The sequence below is a fragment of the Salmo trutta genome, chromosome 30, assembly GCF_901001165.1.
Source record: "Salmo trutta chromosome 30, fSalTru1.1, whole genome shotgun sequence".
Taxonomy (NCBI): Eukaryota; Metazoa; Chordata; class Actinopteri; order Salmoniformes; family Salmonidae; genus Salmo; species Salmo trutta.
In genome coordinates, this window is record NC_042986.1 from 9,087,302 (window position 1) to 9,105,847 (window position 18,546).

The following is an 18,546-nucleotide window of genomic DNA, read 5'->3' on the forward strand; positions in this document are numbered from 1 at the left end:
CAAAACTCACCAAACAGCTACGTTTGACATTTCATCCGTCAACTCAAATCTAGTAGTCGTTGTCAGGGGCTTTCAAAAGTCATTCACACTCCTTCAAATTCTACATAAAAATTGAAGGAAAAAATACAAAAGAACATGGCTGCCACTCACTCTTGACACTCGTCCAGTACAAAGGCCCTGGGGTGGTCGTCTCCAGACATGGTGACCACGGTGTTGCGGTCGTAGGCCTGCGGTCGGCTCTGGTCGACCGTGTGTCGGGTGATGGTGGAGGTGGTGTAGCTGGTCCAATAGAGGGTGTCCCAGCCACGGTGGTACGCCAAACCCTCCACTGAGCCTACATCTGGGGGGGGAGAGAGAGCGAGAGAGAGAGACAGAACACAGAGGGGGAAAGAGAGTCAGTAAAGGTATAGGCCCTATTGAGGGATTGGGACAGTACAGGAGAAAACTTAACCATGTCTTGTCCTGTTTTCAGCACCCTGTCATCCTTTAGTGTAGTGGTCACAACACAGTCAATACTACTGTCACAGATCTTGGTGGGTCTCTAGCGAATGGACCAAGAGAGCCAATGAAAGAGCATCGCCTGCTGAGAAGGAAGTCCAAACAACTACGGCAGAAAGAAAGAAGGGAACGCTTCAATGTATGTAGTATTGGCAAAGGGAGCAAACCTCTCTACAAAGGTCCTTAAGGGGTGAATTCAGCTCTAAGTCATGAATCATCGCTAAAAGATGGAATAGGTTGCAAGCATGGTAAACCTTCCAGAAAGGTAGTTGTTAAATGGCAATGGGAAAGGTTCTTATATGGGCATGTCCATCCAAATCAGCTGTCGAATGGAAAAAAGCTGTGAGGAGAAAAAGAGAGAGAGAGAGAGAGGGGGGAGAGAGAAAGAAAGGAGAAAGAAATGAGGAGAAGAGGGAGAAGGAGAAAAGAAAGGAGAAAGAAATGAGGAGAAAAGAGGGAGAAGGAGAAAAGAAAGCGAGAGAAGGACAAATGGTACAGTGCTATGAGTGAAGGACCTTGCCATGCCTGCTGTTCGGTATCATCCTGTCATTTCATGGCTGACTGCCTGCACACACACTGCTCCTCTCCCCGCGGACCCTGTTATTCATGGTGACTTGTTATCCAGGAAGAAAATATAAAAAAGACACCACTAGAACTCGCGCACACACACACACCTTCTCCCGCTACAGTTTCCATTTCAGGATTCTGAAACGCTTTTCTGACTCAAGTAGCTGTGTGACACCCAACAGAGGAGAGGTCACCCAAACACAATCCCCTGTAGACTCTTTCAGGGTTTCCAGCATCTGCTGGCGTCACACCACGGTCCATTTTTATGACAGCAACTGCTCAATAATAAAAGCCTGGACACTCCATGTAACTGTTTGCTCATGGTCAAAAGTCAATAACGAGTTATTTTTCTCCCAGGTGTTTAAGGTGGACGGAGGAGGGCCTAAAGTCTTTATGCACCTAAAGACAAGCAGTCAAACTGTAGCAGAGAGGGACTACAATAAGAACAGGCAAAACATCCCTGCACTGCAGAAGCCAGCATTTAAAGCTAACCAACCACAACTCTATTAAATTGGCGTCCAAGCCACAGTCGATATTCTACATCCTTGAAATTCCGAGTGACAAGGGCAGACAAAAAGGAGATGTTGGCAAGGAGGCTAGCAAACAACTGGTTAATCAGTAAAGCTATACAAACTGGATGTTCCTGCCAAGGTTAGTGTGTTCTGAACAGTTTTACTGTAACTTAAATCAGAAACACCTCTGATTCCCCTCCTCCTCCCCTCTCCTATCTCTGCCCCTGTTCAAACAGTAGTTAAACGAGAAGCAGGCTGTTACAGTACCTGCAACATTACCTATCCGGCAGACGAACAGGGAGTATCGTTCTCAAGATGAACAAAGCCCTCTTTCCCTGTCTTTATTGTGTCCTCTTTTTTTTGTTTGTCGTCGGTCTTCTTTCCTTCTCTCGCGTTCTTGGTTGTTCCGCCTCTTCTCTAGCTACCAGAGGAATCTGAATCTGTGGCCAGGCAGGCAGGACAGCTGAATGAACCTCATAACGGACGACGACACCACAGACACCGCAGCGAGGCACTTAACATCAAGTAGAATTGACTGCTTTTAAATGGCAACTGAGACGGCAGCCAGCGACAGCCGCTCCTTTGTATTAGAGTGTTGCTTGGTTTCAACAAATCAATACAACATTAAGGAAGAGACTGGATAGACATTTTTCAATACAAGCTCAGGGCCAGAACTGGGTTGATATATCATTTTTTAAATGGTGGGGGGGGGGGGGATACTGATATGGAACACAGCCAGCGTCAGGAACGGACTCCTCTCTCAATGTCATAGTCTCTAAGAAGAAGTATTTGTGTGTAAAATTGGATCATTAAAACTTGTTTTGGAAGTCTGGAGTGGACTACGCCCCTGATTCTACGAGACTATAGCCTCGTTGGGTGTTCTGGCCAGAGACCGTAGAAACTAAACAGAAGTTGATGCTGCATTCTTGTCGAACAGAAACACGCCCGGATAAAGATAGTCACATCGTCTAAGCTGTGGAAACAAAGGAATCTCAACCGCCTTCGAGACGAGGAAGAACCGCCCAGACACCGACGCATTGTTCACACGCTTCTAAGCATGAAGGACCTTAAACTGCTCCGTTAGCTGCCGCCTGTCAACGTGAACGAGTCAGTGAACACGTCAGTCGTCCCGTTGAAGTGCCAACGTGGTTACGAGTGATAAGGTTTTACAGTAGGAGAGGGTACGTTGGGGAGGAGGGGTGTTGTGGAGGAGTGTCAGAGAGGTGTTACTGTTATGTCACCTATTATCAGACAGTCATTATAATTACTATCAAGATTAGTGATAATTAGTAGTCTGAAATATCGGCGTGTGTGTGTCTATGGAGGACAGAATAGAATAGAATTCAAATTTGCGTCGCAACAAAGAACTGTGGTGAAATGCTGTTGATGAACAATAGTTACGGGGGAACTTTGTGTAACAGTAGTAGTGGTGGGGGCCAGGGGAATGGGACAGACGGGACCGAGATGACCAAGTTGTTGGTGCCCATGCTGGACGGCCTCATCCTGGTGACGGGCCTGGCGGGCCACTGCCTAGTCATCTCCATCCTGGCCGGCCGCAGGAGGCGAGGTGATTGATAGATTGTTTGGGGTAAACATTTTGTGTAGTTAGAAAGTCTTTAAAAAAAAAAGTACAAAAGCAAAAAAAGACCTAGAGGACGACACATTGAAAGCGTGAAAAAAAGTATCATTTGTTCCACTGTGGTCGTGTGTGTAGGTGGAAAGCCTCCTCATGGGACAGACACCCTGCTGCTGGCTCTGAGCGCTGCTGACCTGCTGCTGTTGCTCTGCCTACCCTTCCACACCACGGCCATTGCCCTGGGCTCCTGGCCCTTCGGCAGCTTCCTCTGCAAGGTCCTTCATCTCGCCATCTTTTCATTCTTTGACTAGGGATACGCTTTGTTTTTATGTACTTCCTTACTTAGATCTTCAACAGTATTTGTATGATCATGTTGTATAGTGCCTTGGGTATGAGAAATACGCTCTACAATTGTGTTATGCTGATTATTAGGTCGTCAGCTTCCTGGGCGTGGCCTGTTCTTCCGCCTCAGTCTTCACGCTGGCTGCGCTCGCCGTGACCCGCTACCTGACTGTGGTCCACCCTGCCTGGTCCTTCCGCTCCCGCATGCACAGCCGCCTCAAACTGACCGTGGCGCTCCTCTGGGTTCCCGCCGTAGCCCTGGCAGCTCCGCAGTTTGCTTTCCGCACGGTGGCGGTGTCCAGCGCGTTACACTGCTTCGCCTTCCTGGGCGGCCTCAGTCAGCTGGTGTACAGCACGGCGTTGTTCCTGTTCGCCTTTGCGATACCATTGGGGGTTATTGTGATGATGTACGCCAAGATCTACTGCTTCCTGCGCCAGATGAGACTGTTGGGATGTGCCCCCCAGCTGGAGCGCTACCAGAGCCAGGTAACCTGACCAAGATGGCCGCCGTCCTGTAGTCATGTTGCAGGGCTTTCCGGGATCCATTCTAGTGTCGCATCTAGTTTTAACTATATATTCTAGTGTTCTGTTTACGTCTGTGACCCACAGGTGACCCACACGTCAGCGCTGCTGGTGCTGGTCTTCACCCTCTGCTGGCTGCCCTCCTACGGCCTCATGTTCTCCCTCTTAGGTGCCACATTTTTGTTTATATATATATATTTTTTTAATCTGTTAAATTGTCTTTTCAATTGTTGTAATATTGTGGACTGGATTAAACTTCTATCCCCCTCTCTCTCCCTCACAGGGGTCAAAATCTCTGGTGTCTCCAGCTACCGCTCCATAGCAATCTTCATCCGCCTACTGGCGTCTTCAGCAGCGGTGGTTAACCCCGTCCTCTACGTGTTCATGTCCAATAAGTTCAGGAGGGATCTGATGGACTTGGGCCGGGAGAGATGGGAGGGGTGCAGGGGGTGTATAGCAGGGTGTACGGGGGTGTTCAGGGGCAGGGACATGGTGCAGCCCTTCAACCCTGTGGAGCTGGATACGTCACCCCTACCCCTACCCGGATTCTAAGGGTTACTATGAAAACTCGATGGACATTCTGTGGATACCTAACAGATATTCTATAGAGCTTTAATGACCACTCTATGGACCAGGTATGGACACTATGAACTTTCTATGGATCATTTAAGGACCTCCACTATAGACCACTCTATGGACCACTCTATGGACCACTCTATGGACCACTCTATGGACAGTGGGGCAACATGTTTGATTTGAATAAGATCAGTCTTACAACCTCACCTCATTTCAATAAACACAATTAGCTCAGCTGAGGCCATTTGCTTTTCCCTGTTTTTAATAGCACAAGCTGATTGAAAACCACACGTGTAGGAGTGCGTGAAAGCCCAGCTAAAACGGCCAATTCTACGCGATGCCCCTGCATCCTCCGTTGAGAGGAGCCGCCAGAAGGTTTTGCCTCTTGCGGACAGTAGAACATAACAGGGTCAACGTTAATACTCACTCTCCACCACCGTCTTGAGGTCTGATCCGTCATCGTTGGTCTGCTGGATGTTTCCAAAGTGTATGTCACTGAAGAAGATCCGATTGGCTCCCCTCCCCCCTCCTCCACGGTAGTCAAAGGTCAGGGCGATGACGTTCTTCATGTGTTCCGGGTACTCGAAGGGCTTGATGGGGGCGTTCAGGTTGGTCTCGTCTGATAGGTGGATGCTCTTCAGAATGGTCCGCTCCGAGTAGAGCAGGTAGCTGTCGTAGTCACGGCAACCGCGGCTGTCCTCGGCCAGCATGCCGTGTGCGCAGGCGCACGTTCGCTCCCCGTTGCCGCGGTAAAGGCAGAGCTGTTCGCAGCCGCCGTTGTTGTCTTTACAGACGTTGGTGCCTGAGGGAGAGCACACGCACACATCAGCCTCACGGACACACCAGCCTCACGGACACACCAGCCTCACGGACACATCAGCCTCACGGACACATCAGCCTCACGGACACATCAGCCTCATACAACACAGCACACCAGGGTTAGAGAGAATTCCATTTCAGTCAAACCAGGAAGGGAATTAAAAATCCTCATTCAAAATAACTGCCCCTTTTTACTTACTTTTTATTTGCATTATCAATTAAACTCCGGCGTGGAGCGATTTAAAATGAAATGGATCCCAACCCTGCCACACATGTTCTCTGTGGGTCGCTCTTAGGGGTTAAATGTCCTTACCTTGTTGCCGGTCCCTGTTGAAGACCTTGATGTCCTTCAGTTGTACACCGATGCCGGTCCTCAGATACACATATTCTGTAGCGTTGTCTTTGTTGCCTCTCTTGATGGAACCGTTGGCGTGAGTCCTGGTCCAACACGGCACACAAAACACTAGTCAGTCACGTTCAAACAGGCTTGGAGGTAAAACAAACACAAACTGTATTAAACGACACTCACACGATGGGAATCTAAGTCTGGTAAATGGCAGGACGGCATCAAATGCCGGCCTTACTGTTTGTCTACGGCCTACGCTCCGTAAAGGAGCCAAGCTCATTGGTCAAGTAAATCAAGCATACCATAGCAGGGTAGCATATTAAGGGTTAAACCAAGACCGAGGAGGTGACAGGGATAGGACAGCAGGGAGCTCACCTGTCACTCCAGTAGATGTAGCCCTCGAAGACGGACACAGCGAACATGTCCATGTTGTTGTTGACCAGCACCACCTCTCTGTTCTCTCCCGTCTCCAGGTTGATGCGCTCGATCCGGTCTGTCCGAGCGTCACACCAGTACAACAGCCCCTCCTACACGCACACACAATCAGACAAATACTCAAACCGGTTTCTTAAGGAAAACAGGAGAGGAGAAGAAAAAAAAAAGCTGGGTGTGCGTGAATCTGAAAGATGGATGTGTGTGTGTGTGTGGACTGTACCCTGTAGTCGATGGAGATTCCGTTGGGCCACATGATGCTGGAGTTGACCAGGACTGATCTCTGAGAGCCATCCAGACGGGCCCTCTCTATACGGGGGACCTGACCCCACTCTGTCCAGAACAGATACCTGCAGACACACATACACACACACACACGAGTTTGAAGGCAACAATGTACAGTTTCCCCATCATATGACCAGCTACTGCTCGTAATTATTCATCAAAGTGCAAACATAACTGGTTGCTGGACTAATAATAACCATGTTTTGACACACAGAGCACTACGGTACACAGACACCCAATCCCTAGTCCCAGCCCCAACTACACACCCTTTCTCTGGGTGCACGGTGATGGCGCGGGGCTTGTCCAAGCCCTGGGAGATGACCACATAGCAGAAGGATCCATTGAGTCTGGCTACCTCGATGACGTCAAAGCCCTGGTCTGTCCAGTAGATGTTACCTGACAGGGGACGGACGGGACGAGTCAGTGTGTGTGTGCGTGCGTACGTCCCTGCGTGTGTATGTGGTTGCGGTTCTGATTGTTCTCTGACCTGCTATCCAGTCCACAGTGATGCCCTCCACCCTGCCGATGCCGTTGGTCACCACGTCTTCTCTCCACGTCTGGTCTCTCTTAGCTCGGCTGATGGTGCTCAGGCCCATGTCCACCCAGTAGATAGTGTCATTTTCTACAAGACAGAAGTGACGGTTAGTAACCGGATACAATAATCATTACCATTACCAAAATTAAGTCCTACTAAAATAGGTAGCCCAGCGGTTAAGAGCATTTGGACCGTAACCGAAAGGCCGTCGGTTCGAATCCCGGAGCCGACTGATGTGCCCTTGAGCAAGGCATGTAACCCTAATTGCTCTGGATAATATTTGTCAACGTTGCTTGAACATAATAAAGTTATATAGTAATTACTTGGAAGACCGTAGGCAGGTACAGCGTAGAAACAAGTTGGGGGAAACGTCTTCGCAGTACAGTTGGTGTGACTACACATTAACACTACACATCGATCCTCAAACCAAACTCCTGTTTGGGAATTGGTAGGCCCACAGCAGTGTACTCACCGGCGTGGAAGTCGATGCCCACAGCTAGCGAGGTGCCAGACACAGGCACCAGGGCATCGGATTTATCAGACGGGTCCAGGGGGATTCCTCTAATTCCCTCATGTACTGAGTAGAGCAGGAAGGAACCCATGCCTGGAGAGGGAGGACAAAAGTTACTAACACTACTGTTACAGTAAGATTTCTCCGTATATTCTACACAGCAAGGCTATGCAGAGGACGAGGTGCTTCTACAGCCATGAGCGTCCAAGCGCCTGTGACCTTTTGAACGTTTGAATCCCTTTGCGACGTAACGCGATTTGTGGATTTGAATAAAGTGTTTAAAAATGTGTGCGTGACGGTCTCTTACCCTCGCAGGACTGCTGTCCACTCTTAAGGCTGTAGCCTGCAGTACACATACAGACTCTGGTAGTAGAGGAGGTGGGCAGGCACAGCTGGGAACAGTCTCCATTGTTATTACTGCACAGGTTGATGCCTGGGACAACAGAGGAAAAAAATACAGCCAAACAATAATGAAAACTCACAAAAAACAAAAAAACACCATCTTGTTTGTCATTCGTTAACTCGTCGGAGTTTCGACCTGGTAAGTGGGAAAGTGGGACGTCCTACCTGTACCTGTCTGCAGGCTTTCGTTGTATATTCTCATGTGCATCATAGGAGAGGTGTTGTTACGTAGCACCTTCCAGTTCCCGCCATCACTTTTATCACACGTCCCTATCTGGTCTGTCCCCTGGTCTGCCCACCACAGCTTGTCACCTAGACACACAGCATAGATATTCAGTAGCATAGATATTCAGTACCACATCACACAAGGGTTTAAATGGCCTTTCACACGACGTTGCAGAGTTCTCCCGATTGCCTATTTTTCCTGAGGGCAGAGACAAATGTGATTGGTTAAGTTTAGACAAGAAAGGTGATTGCTTAAAAAGGTAGGCAAATAATGTCAATGGACAATAAAGCTTTTTCGGATTCAAACTGCATTTCATTCCAGACTCAACATAGACAATCGAATTACAACAACAACAAAAAACAACGGTTTCACAGTCAACACTAACACAGTAGCCAAACCACAGGGCAAAGTGGATTATAATGCCATCATTTTAGCCCAGCTTAGCTTGTTTCTGCCTTACCCATGATGGCCAGAGCGGACGCCTTGGTCAGTCTGCCTGGTTTGACCCCGTCCAGGACCTCCAGGCCTGAGCCGTCCATCTGACAGCGGCTGATGGTGCCATTCCCCGAGCTGACCCAGTACAGCTGCTCACTGTCGTAGTCTATAGACAGGCCTACAGGATATAGTCAGCACAACACGACCCCAGTCAGACCTCTCTCGTTCACTCACACAGTACATGTCATTGTCTTCAGACAGGTCCGAAGGGGACAAATAGGACAGGCAACACTACATGGTAAGACTCCCTCCCTCTGTGCCGTAGTCCATAGAAAGGCCTGGCAGGGACAGAAAGGGGACATATAACACCACCCACATTCTCTGGCGGTTCCAAAATATTTTCTGTAGTAAGAAAGAGGTACTTTTACCACTGAAACCATTAAAACACAGACCTAGCTTAACGGTTTGCTTGTTCATCAGGAAAGTCCTAACAGTAACTAATCCAGACCTATTCTGAAGGGAATAAACTCTACACAACGGGGTCGTTTCTTGGACACAGATTAAGCGTAAGAGAAACCGAATTGTTTTCATGGAGGACTTGAATTGTGAGGGTGACCACCCAATTTATTTTCATTATGAGCTAAATCTATCGGTTGTCGACACAAAACTGTGAAGGAAACGTTGTGATCTATTTAATAAGCACAGGAGACCAGCAAAATGGATAAAGTAGTGAGGCGGTATAGCAGGAACAGCAGCATCTAGTGGTCAAACACGGTACCGTCACATTAACTTATGGTAAACAATGCAAGCGACTTCAATGACTAATTTCTCTGAACAGGGCAGGAAGAAACATGACATGGTACGGAGAAACAATACTCTCACACTCACGCACACTGACTCTCACTTTTTTCCACTTGCTCAGCATTGTTGTACGCTAGAGTGTTAGTGTTCACCCACTCACCCACAGGGCCCTTTTGATTGGTGAAGAGCATGGTACGGTTGCTGCCATCCATGTTGGCCATACTGATGTTGTCCCCATCAGTCCAGTACATCTTTCTGGAGAAGGACAAACGCATGACACGTTAAGCTTGGTTTGACGGTCACTGAAATCACAGTGACAACGTCAACGTTCTTTTGCTGTCGTCACGTTATTCGAAAACTCCATTCCTACTCCAGTGTGTGTGTTTGTGTGTGTGTGTGTGTGTGTGTGTGTGTGTGTGTGTGTGTGTGTGTGTGTGTGTGTACACTCACCCCAGTATAGGGTGCAGGACCAGACAGTGGGGTTTGTCAAGGCCCTGGATGACAGCGTTCTTAAAGGATCCGTCCAGTCTGGCCACGTTGATCTGTTTCTTATTGGCATCATAGCTGGTCCAGAACAGGTTCCTAGACACCCAGTCTACTGCCAGACCATGGGCGTTGGGCAGGTCTGAAAAAAAAACAAGCACACATACAGGCAAATTTAACTAAACCACTAACTACAGGTAACTGCCAAAATGAAGGAAACACTTGAGTAAATGACGGATACAAAGCACATTGAAAGTAGGTGCTTCCACACAGGTGTGGTTCCTGAGTTAATTAAGCAGTTAACATCCCATCATGCTTAGGGTCATGTATAAAAATGCCCAGTCGTCCATTATTTTGGCTACCATGGCTAGAAGAAGAGACCATGGCTAGAAGAAGAGTTGTTCTGGCTCGTGGTGGCCCAACGCCCTATTAAGACACCGCTGGTGTTTCCTTTATTTTGGCAGTTACCTATAGATTCAATAAACTAATTATTTGGTCACAAAGGTCGCACATCGGGGGAATCCCCCCCCCCCCCCCTAAAAAATTGTATTTGAAAGAGCGGTCATCCTACCAGCAGACACCACGGTCTCCACTCCGGTGCCGTTGATGAAGGCTCTCTTGATGGTCTGGGTTCGGACGTCTGACCAGTAGATCCGGTGCTCCACAGCGTCATAGTCCACCACGGTCACGTTGTCTATGTCTGGCACGGTGAAGGAGATGATGTAGTTATAGTAGGGGTTGTCTATGTCCACTCCCCTGATCTCTATCTGACGGGCATACAGCAGGAACTGGCGAGACTCTGGAGAGAGAATGGAAGAGACGGGGGAGGGGGGTACAGGGAAAGGGTTACTATCCAGAAACTACAAAAGGCAGTATTTGAGCATATCCAAGAGCGCCTGAACTAAAAACCGAGCTATTCTCATTAGTAAGGCAATTATCCGATTGGGTGTTTCTAAATTACAGCAAATGTAGACCCATTGGTCACCATTCAGCCCTCTGAGTGTGTGTGTGTGTGTGTGTGTGTGTGTGTTCCTACCTTTGCAGGTGCGTTTGTCAGCCTGCAGCTTCATAAGGTGAGGACAGGCACAGGAGAATGTCTGGTTGTAGCTGATCAGACACAGGTGAGAACACTGGCTCTGCTCTTCAGAGGTGGCACAAGGGTTAGGAGCTGAGGGAGAGAGAGGGCCAAGAAATGGATGATTAAAGAGATCTGGTCCACTGCGACCATGATCCATCGACTCGATTCTATTCAATTTCGACTAAGGCAAATGTAATGAGAAAGAAATATCAAAAAAAGGTATTATTTGATTCAATTACTAAAACACTTCCATCACAGAGCATTCCGCTGGAGACTGAGTGAAGGGAGCGGTCGGCAGATCGGGATTGTGTATGAGAGGGAGCAGAGGACAGAGCGAGACACGGATAGGGATTGAGTCAGACATCGTCAGGCATGGTTTGTTTCCCCGTCGGTGTCAGAGGAACTGGGGGAAGCTGTCAATCAACTGGCCAGTGAGACCTCAGCTCTGTATTCCTTAGCCTCAGATCAGGGCCCGTATCCAGAAAGCATCTCAGAGTAAGAGCGCTGATCTAGAATCTGTCCGTATGATATTATTCACTATGACCTAAAAAAAAAAAAAAAAGGGAAACTGATCCAAGATCAGCACTGAATTGCTTTGTGGGTAACGAGCCCAGTTCTCTCCATCTGTTAAACACTGTGTGATCAGCTCAGGGCACAGTCTATTAACCCCTGACTGACTGACTAAAAGTCTGGGGACTCCTACAGTAAAGTAGGCCACTGATCACTATATAGGGGCGGCAGGTGGTTAGAGCGTTCGGACAGTAACCGAAAGGTTGCTGGATCAAATCCCCGAGCTGACAAGGTAAAAATCTGTCGTTCTGCCCCCGAACAAGGCAGTTAACCCACTGTTCCTAGGCCGTCATCGTGAATAAGAATTTGTTCTTAACTGACTTGCATAGTTAAATAAAGGTAAAATAAAATGTAAAAAATATACGTGGAGATCAAATCACATCTTATAGTGTATGATGCCATATGACTGGACATCCAGGCTACTATAGTGTAGAGCACGTCATAACAACATAGAATGAGTTAGTTACACAAATCAAAATCAACACAAAACTTCAAGACGAGCCATCCGTTTACCACCAGATACTTTAAACTGTACATGGAGCATGTCTCGCTGTGTAGTGTGTCTGTCACGTCACACATTCAACAAGTCATCTAAAGTCCTGTAAGTCCAGTCTGAAAAGCTAAATACTGCAGTGGGGCCTTTATGATCCACAGTGTGTGTGTGTGTGTGTGTGTGTGTGTGTGTGTGTGTGTGTGTGTGTGTGTGTGTCTACAAGGTGTTAGAAACCATGCTACATCCGGTAGAACACGGAGGCTACGCACAACAGACAGTAGTGACGGTTAGCCGTCCCAGAGGATTGGTGTGTTTGGGTTCAGGAGGTCAGGAGCGTACCTCTCCGCAGTCCTGCCCTTTCGTTTGACACTGTCCAGTTAGCAGTGAGAGACAGCTGGGAAGTGTGGGGTGGCTTGTTTGTGTCCGCGTGCATGTGTACGCATTTAGGATTTGTGTGTGTGTCACCTACCTTGGGGCTGTCTGGAGGGATGGTACACCTGCAGGTCGAAGGGTTGTGTGTTGGTGCGCTGGACCACGGTTACGTTGTTGCCGGTCCACTTGTTGGCCTTGGCCAGAGTGTTGGTCCTCCAGTCTGTCCAGTACACCTCTCCCCCGTACATGGTGACAGCAAAGGGGTGAGACAGGTACTCGTGACCCCTCAGCACCTCGATCAGACCAGAGCCGTCATACAGAGCAGAGTAGATGGCATCAGACCTAGGGACAGAGCGTCTGGGTGAGTGTGTGTGTGGGTGGGTGGGGTGTGGGTGGGGTAAGGAGAGCAACAGTACCTGGCGTCGATCCATACAATGCGTCTCTCCATGTAGTCTACAGTCAGTCCGTTGGGCCAGCCACCGCTGCCAGTCTCTCTGTGGATAGTCCTCCTGCCCTCACCGCTCATAGACGCTGCCTCTATCCTGGGTAGACTGGCATCCCAGTCCGTCCAGAACAGAATACTGACAACAAGAACAAAAGGGAAAGGGAGTCAAATGCATGAATATTCAGCAGTAGTCATTCACACAGTGTCTGAATATGTGAAGGGGGACTAGATATATTTTTTACAGTTCTATACAGAAGTTATATCAGAGTACCATTGCTTGTATATGATCTGCTATTTCCAGTTCTATAGTATCTGTGGTATGGTATCTGTCACTGTGGTGGTTCAATGGTTTCATTCTCACCCGTCTCGGGGGTCCAGGGCGATGGCCCGGGGGTGCTCCACCTCTCCAGCCAGTAGCGTGGTCCTCATGGTTCCGTCCAGCTTGGCCACCTCGATCTGGTCCAGGTTACTCTCCACCCAGTAGATGTTCCCCGCTATCCAGTCCACGGCCAGACCCTCTGGAGTGGCCAGGCCATACTGGATCACTACCTCGAAAGTGGTCAGAGCTGGGAGGAGGACGGGGGTCGGAGGGAGAGATGGAGAGATGGCTGGGTAAAGGCCTTGCATGGGAAATTCTAGATTCGTTTGACACTCCCCATCACTGACCTCAACACACAGACAAAAACTAGTTAGACGGAAATGGAAGAAAATAACCTAATCTGATAGGTCAATCTGCTCCTTTATGATGGACGTGACAGAAATGGGACACAGCGGACCAAGCTGTATTAAAATGTATTCGCAAAACGGGGCAATATTTGCTGGAGTAATACAATATGTCTGTCTAGCTCACGGCAAAAGACAGCAGTTACAGACTAACTCTATCCAGCAGCGCACACGCTTCACTGTAACAAACCGCTGACAAACTGAGCGGACTGTTTGGAATTCCTTCTCTGTGGCACGCACTGCTTACCACTGTGGGATTTCTAGCAACAACTTTGCTAACAATCGCAGAATGAAGGTGGTGAATTCTGGGAAACTTTTGAGAGAAAACCCACCTACGCACGCACGCACGCACGCGCAGACACACACACGCACGCGCAGACACACACAGTTCCCGGAAAAACCTGGCACCCCAATAAAAGCTGCGCAGAAATGGTGTACAGCTGATGATTCTGTGGAGTCCTTCACATGGCCTTCCAACAGTCATTAGATTACAGCATTAGAGGGAGAGGGCCTTTTCACAGCTTGGTTGTTGTTATACTGCTGGAACAACAGTTGGCTTTGCCTGGGGAGGGAGGGGAGGCTGTGTGTGTGTGTGTGTGTGTGTGTGTGTGTGTGTGTGTGTGTGTGTGTGTGTGTGTGTGGGGAGGAACTTTTTGTTGTTGTTGTTGGAATGATTGACCATGTGGCGATACCAGCTTCGCAATATTTTTTTCCATGGCAAAAATGAAAACACAAAGCAGACCAAACTCTTTGGTCCTTTTAAAAACCTGCTGTATGGAAAATATTGTGCGCTACAGCTTGGAAAACAAATGTGACTCCGAATACCAACATAATGATGTTTGTTTCCAACATTAGGGCCGTTTTCCTAAATCCATTCATTTGTTTCCTTTGCCACGATACTATGGCGATCCTGCTATTGTCCCGGCCCTACAACTAAACACTGAAAGATCTTAAATCAGCAGAAGCTGATTTATGGTGGAGGGAGGGTTGTTTTTAAGAGGGTTAGAGGCGTGGGAGGGGGCCTGGGAACAGGGACTAATGTAATACGCTGGTTCCTATGCTACACCACAGTATGTGTGTCTGTTGCTCTGCCCCAGGGTGGCTGCAGTCACGCAACGGAGCGGTGAGACAAATTTGAAGAGACAAAGCCTTCCGTCCTTCTCTCTCTCCGTGTGTGTGTGTGTGTGTGTGTGTGTGTGTGTGTGTGTGTGTGTGTGTGTGTGTGTGTGTGTCTGGATTTCTTCTGTGGGATTCTGGGAACACACCCTTGATTGGCCAACAGACCTGGGGTTGGGGTGGTAGGGGTCTGAGGTTGGGAGGTTGGGGGGAGAACAAGGGCCAGCTGTGACCTGTCTGGGGGATTTATGCTGGGGACATTAATATACATCTTGACTAGATTTGACAGGCGAAGCTACCATGGAGACAAAATTGTTGTAACTCATTTTTGTTAGTCCTCAGACTAAGAGGCAAAACGCTGTCCTTTCTACTCAATTTCCAGACGCTTTCTAATTTGAAGCTATGTTGGCTGACGCAAGACCAAGCAGACCTTTCGACACATTAGTGATGGGTTTTCCAGAAAGATCTTCTGCCACCACCCTCGTCTCCGTGTGATAGCAGTCATCGTCACAGCATATCTTTAAGATCCCATTCTTTTTTTTTGTCCCCTGATCCATTGATATTTGATTTCGGTTTGTATTGACTGTCACATCACGGGCTCCATTTGAACAAACCCAACGCTCTGGTAAACCTAAGCCCAGGCGGTAGTGCTATAGGTCGGGGGAGGTGTTCGGAATGTTTTCACTATTACAATTAATCGGAGCGCTTGCTGGCATTGGCGTGAAAGGGCTGGGTTTTGATGAATAAACCTGTTTTGGGTGTGTCGGAGGCTTGGCCATTTAGAATGTGCTCCATGGCAAAATATGTGGTTGCTTCAGGTTGTGTATTTACGGTATTTTATGTATTGCCTGGGAATCAACTCCAATTCCAATGTTAGTCCGGTATACTTTGTTAAACAGCTTACAGAAACAAACATGTTGACTATCCCATCTTTGCTAAATAGGTTAAGTTAAAAACACATTTGCAGTCCACATTGTTCTTAGTAATTGCATGGCTTCAATAGCATTCACACTGATATAGAAGCTAGGCCTAATGTAAATATGGATGAGCATGGACACGCCAAACATTGTCAATAAGCGAGATTAAATTCATTATTGATGAGGCCTAAAAAGAGAACAAATAATTCTAATCAAATTCTTGTTTTAAATAGGCTGTCACACTTACGCGCCCTATCATTTCTCCCTGTGGGGATATAGTATTAAATGAACGCAGATTATGGAGGGTTAGACGCACATCCACATTTTTCACAGTAGCTGGATCCAACGTAAAGAGAAAGGGAGAATGTCCACTCATCTTTATACTGCTCCCCAATAGGCCTATGTTTTCTGAACATAAATCGGAAAACAATTTCACAGATCAGATCTCATTCACACGTCTCCAGAAGTTCAAGCGCTCTACGGACGTCGTTGCCGCAAAACCAGGAAGGTGAATCATTCTAATACAATTCAACGAAAAAACAAGCAATGCTTTTATTTTATTTTTAACAACAAAAATAAATGGAAAATGTAATGGCACCATAAAATCGCCAGGGGAAAAAAAGACACACGCATAACCGTTAAACCAGTCTTTGATATAGCAGGCTTAAGTAGGGCTTGGGTTTTGAACATATGAAACAGAAAACAAGCAATTTGTACAGATAACTTCTGAATACGAGGTTCACCGGTATTCACGAGGCACCCGTCTCTCGTCTCCTGACGGGCCATGGACACGTAGCCGACATCGTGGAGAGGGTTTTAGGCACTTCCAAAACAGGACCTGCACGGCTAAAATAATGTGAGCCTGCCTACAGTGCATACATACAATGTCGGCTCACTGTTTTACTCCTCTCAGGAGCCAATCCCATTTATTGACAGTCTAGACTACTTTACGATTGCATTGGGCAGAAAAGAAAGGGGCCTTAATTGGAGGAGGGGGAGGCTATGCTTGGTTTTTAATCAAATAAAATGAAACGTGGGGAAAAAAAACATCCGTTTTTATGTTTCGAAATAGTTTAGTGTGCAGGTTCAAAACGCACATTAGGCTACTCTTGTTCTGTGTTCATATGGGCAGTGTGCGTCACGGCTGGGTAGGCCGAGTTTCCACTGTCAAAATGAATGCCATAACTAACTGGTAAATTGCCAAACCTGGCGTTAGGACTGGAAAATACCTGTGCGGCAGTTTATACATGAAGCAATTGCTAACTAACTAACGAGTGTTTGACACTAGTGCCGACTTAACGCCAGCCGGGGGAAAAAGAAAAAGAGTCCATTGAGTGTAATAACTTGAATTAAATGGAGACGTTCCCTCACCTCCGTTCTCGGACAGTTTCCCGCGGTAGATCTTGTCCTCCACCACGTCGGTCCAGTAGAGGGTGTTCTGGCTGAGGTGGAAGTCCAGAGCGATGGTGTTCCTCAGGTTAGGCACCAGCACGCTGAACTCTCCCTTGTGGAGGTCAATACGACGGATCTCATGGCGGTTGGAGAAGATGATGAAAGGCTTGAAGGAGTCTGGGGGGGGGGGGGGGGGGGGGGGGGGGGTAGAGAAAAATGGGACATGTAAGGGATCATTTAGGGGCCCTGGAGATTGTCCTTGTTAGGTCACATAGGTCACATAGTCTTAATCGTGGTGTCCGTTCTTATGGTAGATATACCCAAAGAGCAATATTTACAGAACGCCATTACTCACACAAACAACCACGGTTTTCATCGGATGGCCAACAAGATTATATATCTATTTTCTACCTCTCTACTACCTTAACCCCTCTCTCTAACCTCCTCTCTCCCTCTCCTCTGCTCACCAGTGCTCTTGCAGCTCTCCATATCGGTCTCCAGCTCCCAGCCCTCGTAGCAGGAACACTTGACGCTGCTCTTCTCTTGCTCACACTTCTGGCTGCACTTGAGGTGCTTGGCGCAGAGGTTCATGATGTGGCAGGTCTTGTTGTCGGCGCCCAGCTCCATGCCCAGGGGGCAGGAACACATGAAGCCCTCCCCGGGGATGATGGAGCAGTTGTGGCTGCAGCCGCCGTTGTCTATGGAGCACAGGTCTGTGGAGGGTGGCGAGTAGAGAGAAGAGGAGAGGAGAGAGGGGTAATCATATAGATGTGTGGTTTGAGGCAATTCCTACCTTGACCAAGGTGGTGTAGTTATGGGTAGGGAGAGTGGGCGAGTGCGTGTGTTTGAAAGTGTGCTGGCGCGGTGTTCTCACCACAGAGTTTCTCGTCAGAGCCGTCGGGGCAGTCGTCAGTGCCGTCACACAGCTTCTCAGCGGGCAGACAGATCGAGTCGTTGGTGGCACAGACGTGGTGGGACAGCTTACACACCAACGCCTCGCAGTTGTCCTCGTCCGAGTTGTCCTCACAGTCACTGTCCCCGTCACACACCCAGGCCTTGCTGATACAACGAGCTGGGGACAGGTCAAAAAGGGTACAGGTCAGGAGTCACACATCACTGATACAACAGGCTGAGGAGACAACCAGACAGAAGATCACACACACCGGGGCCTTACTGATACACCGCGCCGAAGGGACAACAAAACACCATGGCAACATGAAAAAGGACACCCCGGGAAAAAAATTAGAATGGGCAAGCTCAACTCTGAATAGAGAAACATAGATTGTGATGGCTGCAATGGCGTGCTGAACTCTGGGGGGGGAAAACATGGTTGCCTTCTTGTGAGTGCTGCTGGGAAATCAATCGTAAGAAGTAGAGTGATTCAGTCGGTTTGCGAATGCTGCTGGCCGTGTTAATCCAGACATCTTAATCCCCGGAGCACCAAGGGGTCACCGTGGGTAAAAGCCATCCTCGTTCCCAGAGAGCAGCTTGTTGTAATATTCTGTCACAACAAGGCCCTTGGGATAACAAGCTCTCTTACGTGACACAGTGTGTTTGACAGTGTGTGTCCAA

At 48.2% G+C, this 18,546-nt stretch overlaps 2 protein-coding genes across 3 annotated transcripts in view; one reads left to right on the forward strand and one right to left on the reverse strand.

Annotated features, from left to right (window-relative positions):
- LOC115167856 (low-density lipoprotein receptor-related protein 1) overlaps window positions 1-18,546 on the reverse strand; it is a 137,256-nt gene that overhangs the window by 30,392 nt on the left and 88,318 nt on the right. Inside the window, exons 23-43 of one of the 2 annotated variants that reach the window (XM_029722542.1) lie at window positions 17,849-18,046; window positions 17,442-17,687; window positions 16,954-17,151; window positions 13,188-13,392; window positions 12,798-12,962; window positions 12,479-12,723; window positions 10,905-11,036; window positions 10,440-10,667; window positions 9,836-10,010; window positions 9,546-9,640; window positions 8,610-8,762; window positions 8,095-8,235; window positions 7,829-7,954; window positions 7,483-7,614; window positions 6,963-7,097; window positions 6,742-6,871; window positions 6,414-6,540; window positions 6,134-6,285; window positions 5,726-5,850; window positions 5,021-5,395; window positions 151-340 (exon numbers count right to left, since the gene is read on the reverse strand). In XM_029722542.1, coding sequence (XP_029578402.1) covers window positions 151-340; window positions 5,021-5,395; window positions 5,726-5,850; window positions 6,134-6,285; window positions 6,414-6,540; window positions 6,742-6,871; window positions 6,963-7,097; window positions 7,483-7,614; window positions 7,829-7,954; window positions 8,095-8,235; window positions 8,610-8,762; window positions 9,546-9,640; window positions 9,836-10,010; window positions 10,440-10,667; window positions 10,905-11,036; window positions 12,479-12,723; window positions 12,798-12,962; window positions 13,188-13,392; window positions 16,954-17,151; window positions 17,442-17,687; window positions 17,849-18,046 — 3,673 coding nt within the window. Of the gene's footprint in view, window positions 1-150; window positions 341-5,020; window positions 5,396-5,725; window positions 5,851-6,133; window positions 6,286-6,413; window positions 6,541-6,741; window positions 6,872-6,962; window positions 7,098-7,482; window positions 7,615-7,828; window positions 7,955-8,088; window positions 8,236-8,609; window positions 8,763-9,545; window positions 9,641-9,835; window positions 10,011-10,439; window positions 10,668-10,904; window positions 11,037-12,478; window positions 12,724-12,797; window positions 12,963-13,187; window positions 13,393-16,953; window positions 17,152-17,441; window positions 17,688-17,848; window positions 18,047-18,546 lie in introns of both variants that reach the window. The other variant, XM_029722541.1, reaches the window with a different exon arrangement.
- LOC115167858 (delta-type opioid receptor) lies at window positions 1,824-4,833 on the forward strand. The gene is made up of 5 exons (XM_029722550.1): window positions 1,824-3,144; window positions 3,292-3,428; window positions 3,586-3,981; window positions 4,105-4,186; window positions 4,301-4,833. The coding sequence occupies exons 1-5, from the start codon at window positions 2,955-2,957 to the stop codon at window positions 4,567-4,569; spliced, it is 1,074 nt and encodes a 357-aa protein (XP_029578410.1). The 5' UTR covers window positions 1,824-2,954; the 3' UTR covers window positions 4,570-4,833.

Excerpts from the sequence above, each read along its gene's own strand:
- LOC115167858 (XM_029722550.1), top strand. The coding sequence starts at position 2,955 with ATGCTGTTGATGAACAATAGTTACGGGGGAACTTTGTGTAACAGTAGT. Across the intron at positions 3,145-3,291 it reads GGCCGGCCGCAGGAGGCGAG|GTGGAAAGCCTCCTCATGGG; the intron begins GTGATTGATAGA and ends TCGTGTGTGTAG. Across the intron at positions 4,187-4,300 it reads CCTCATGTTCTCCCTCTTAG|GGGTCAAAATCTCTGGTGTC; the intron begins GTGCCACATTTT and ends TCTCCCTCACAG.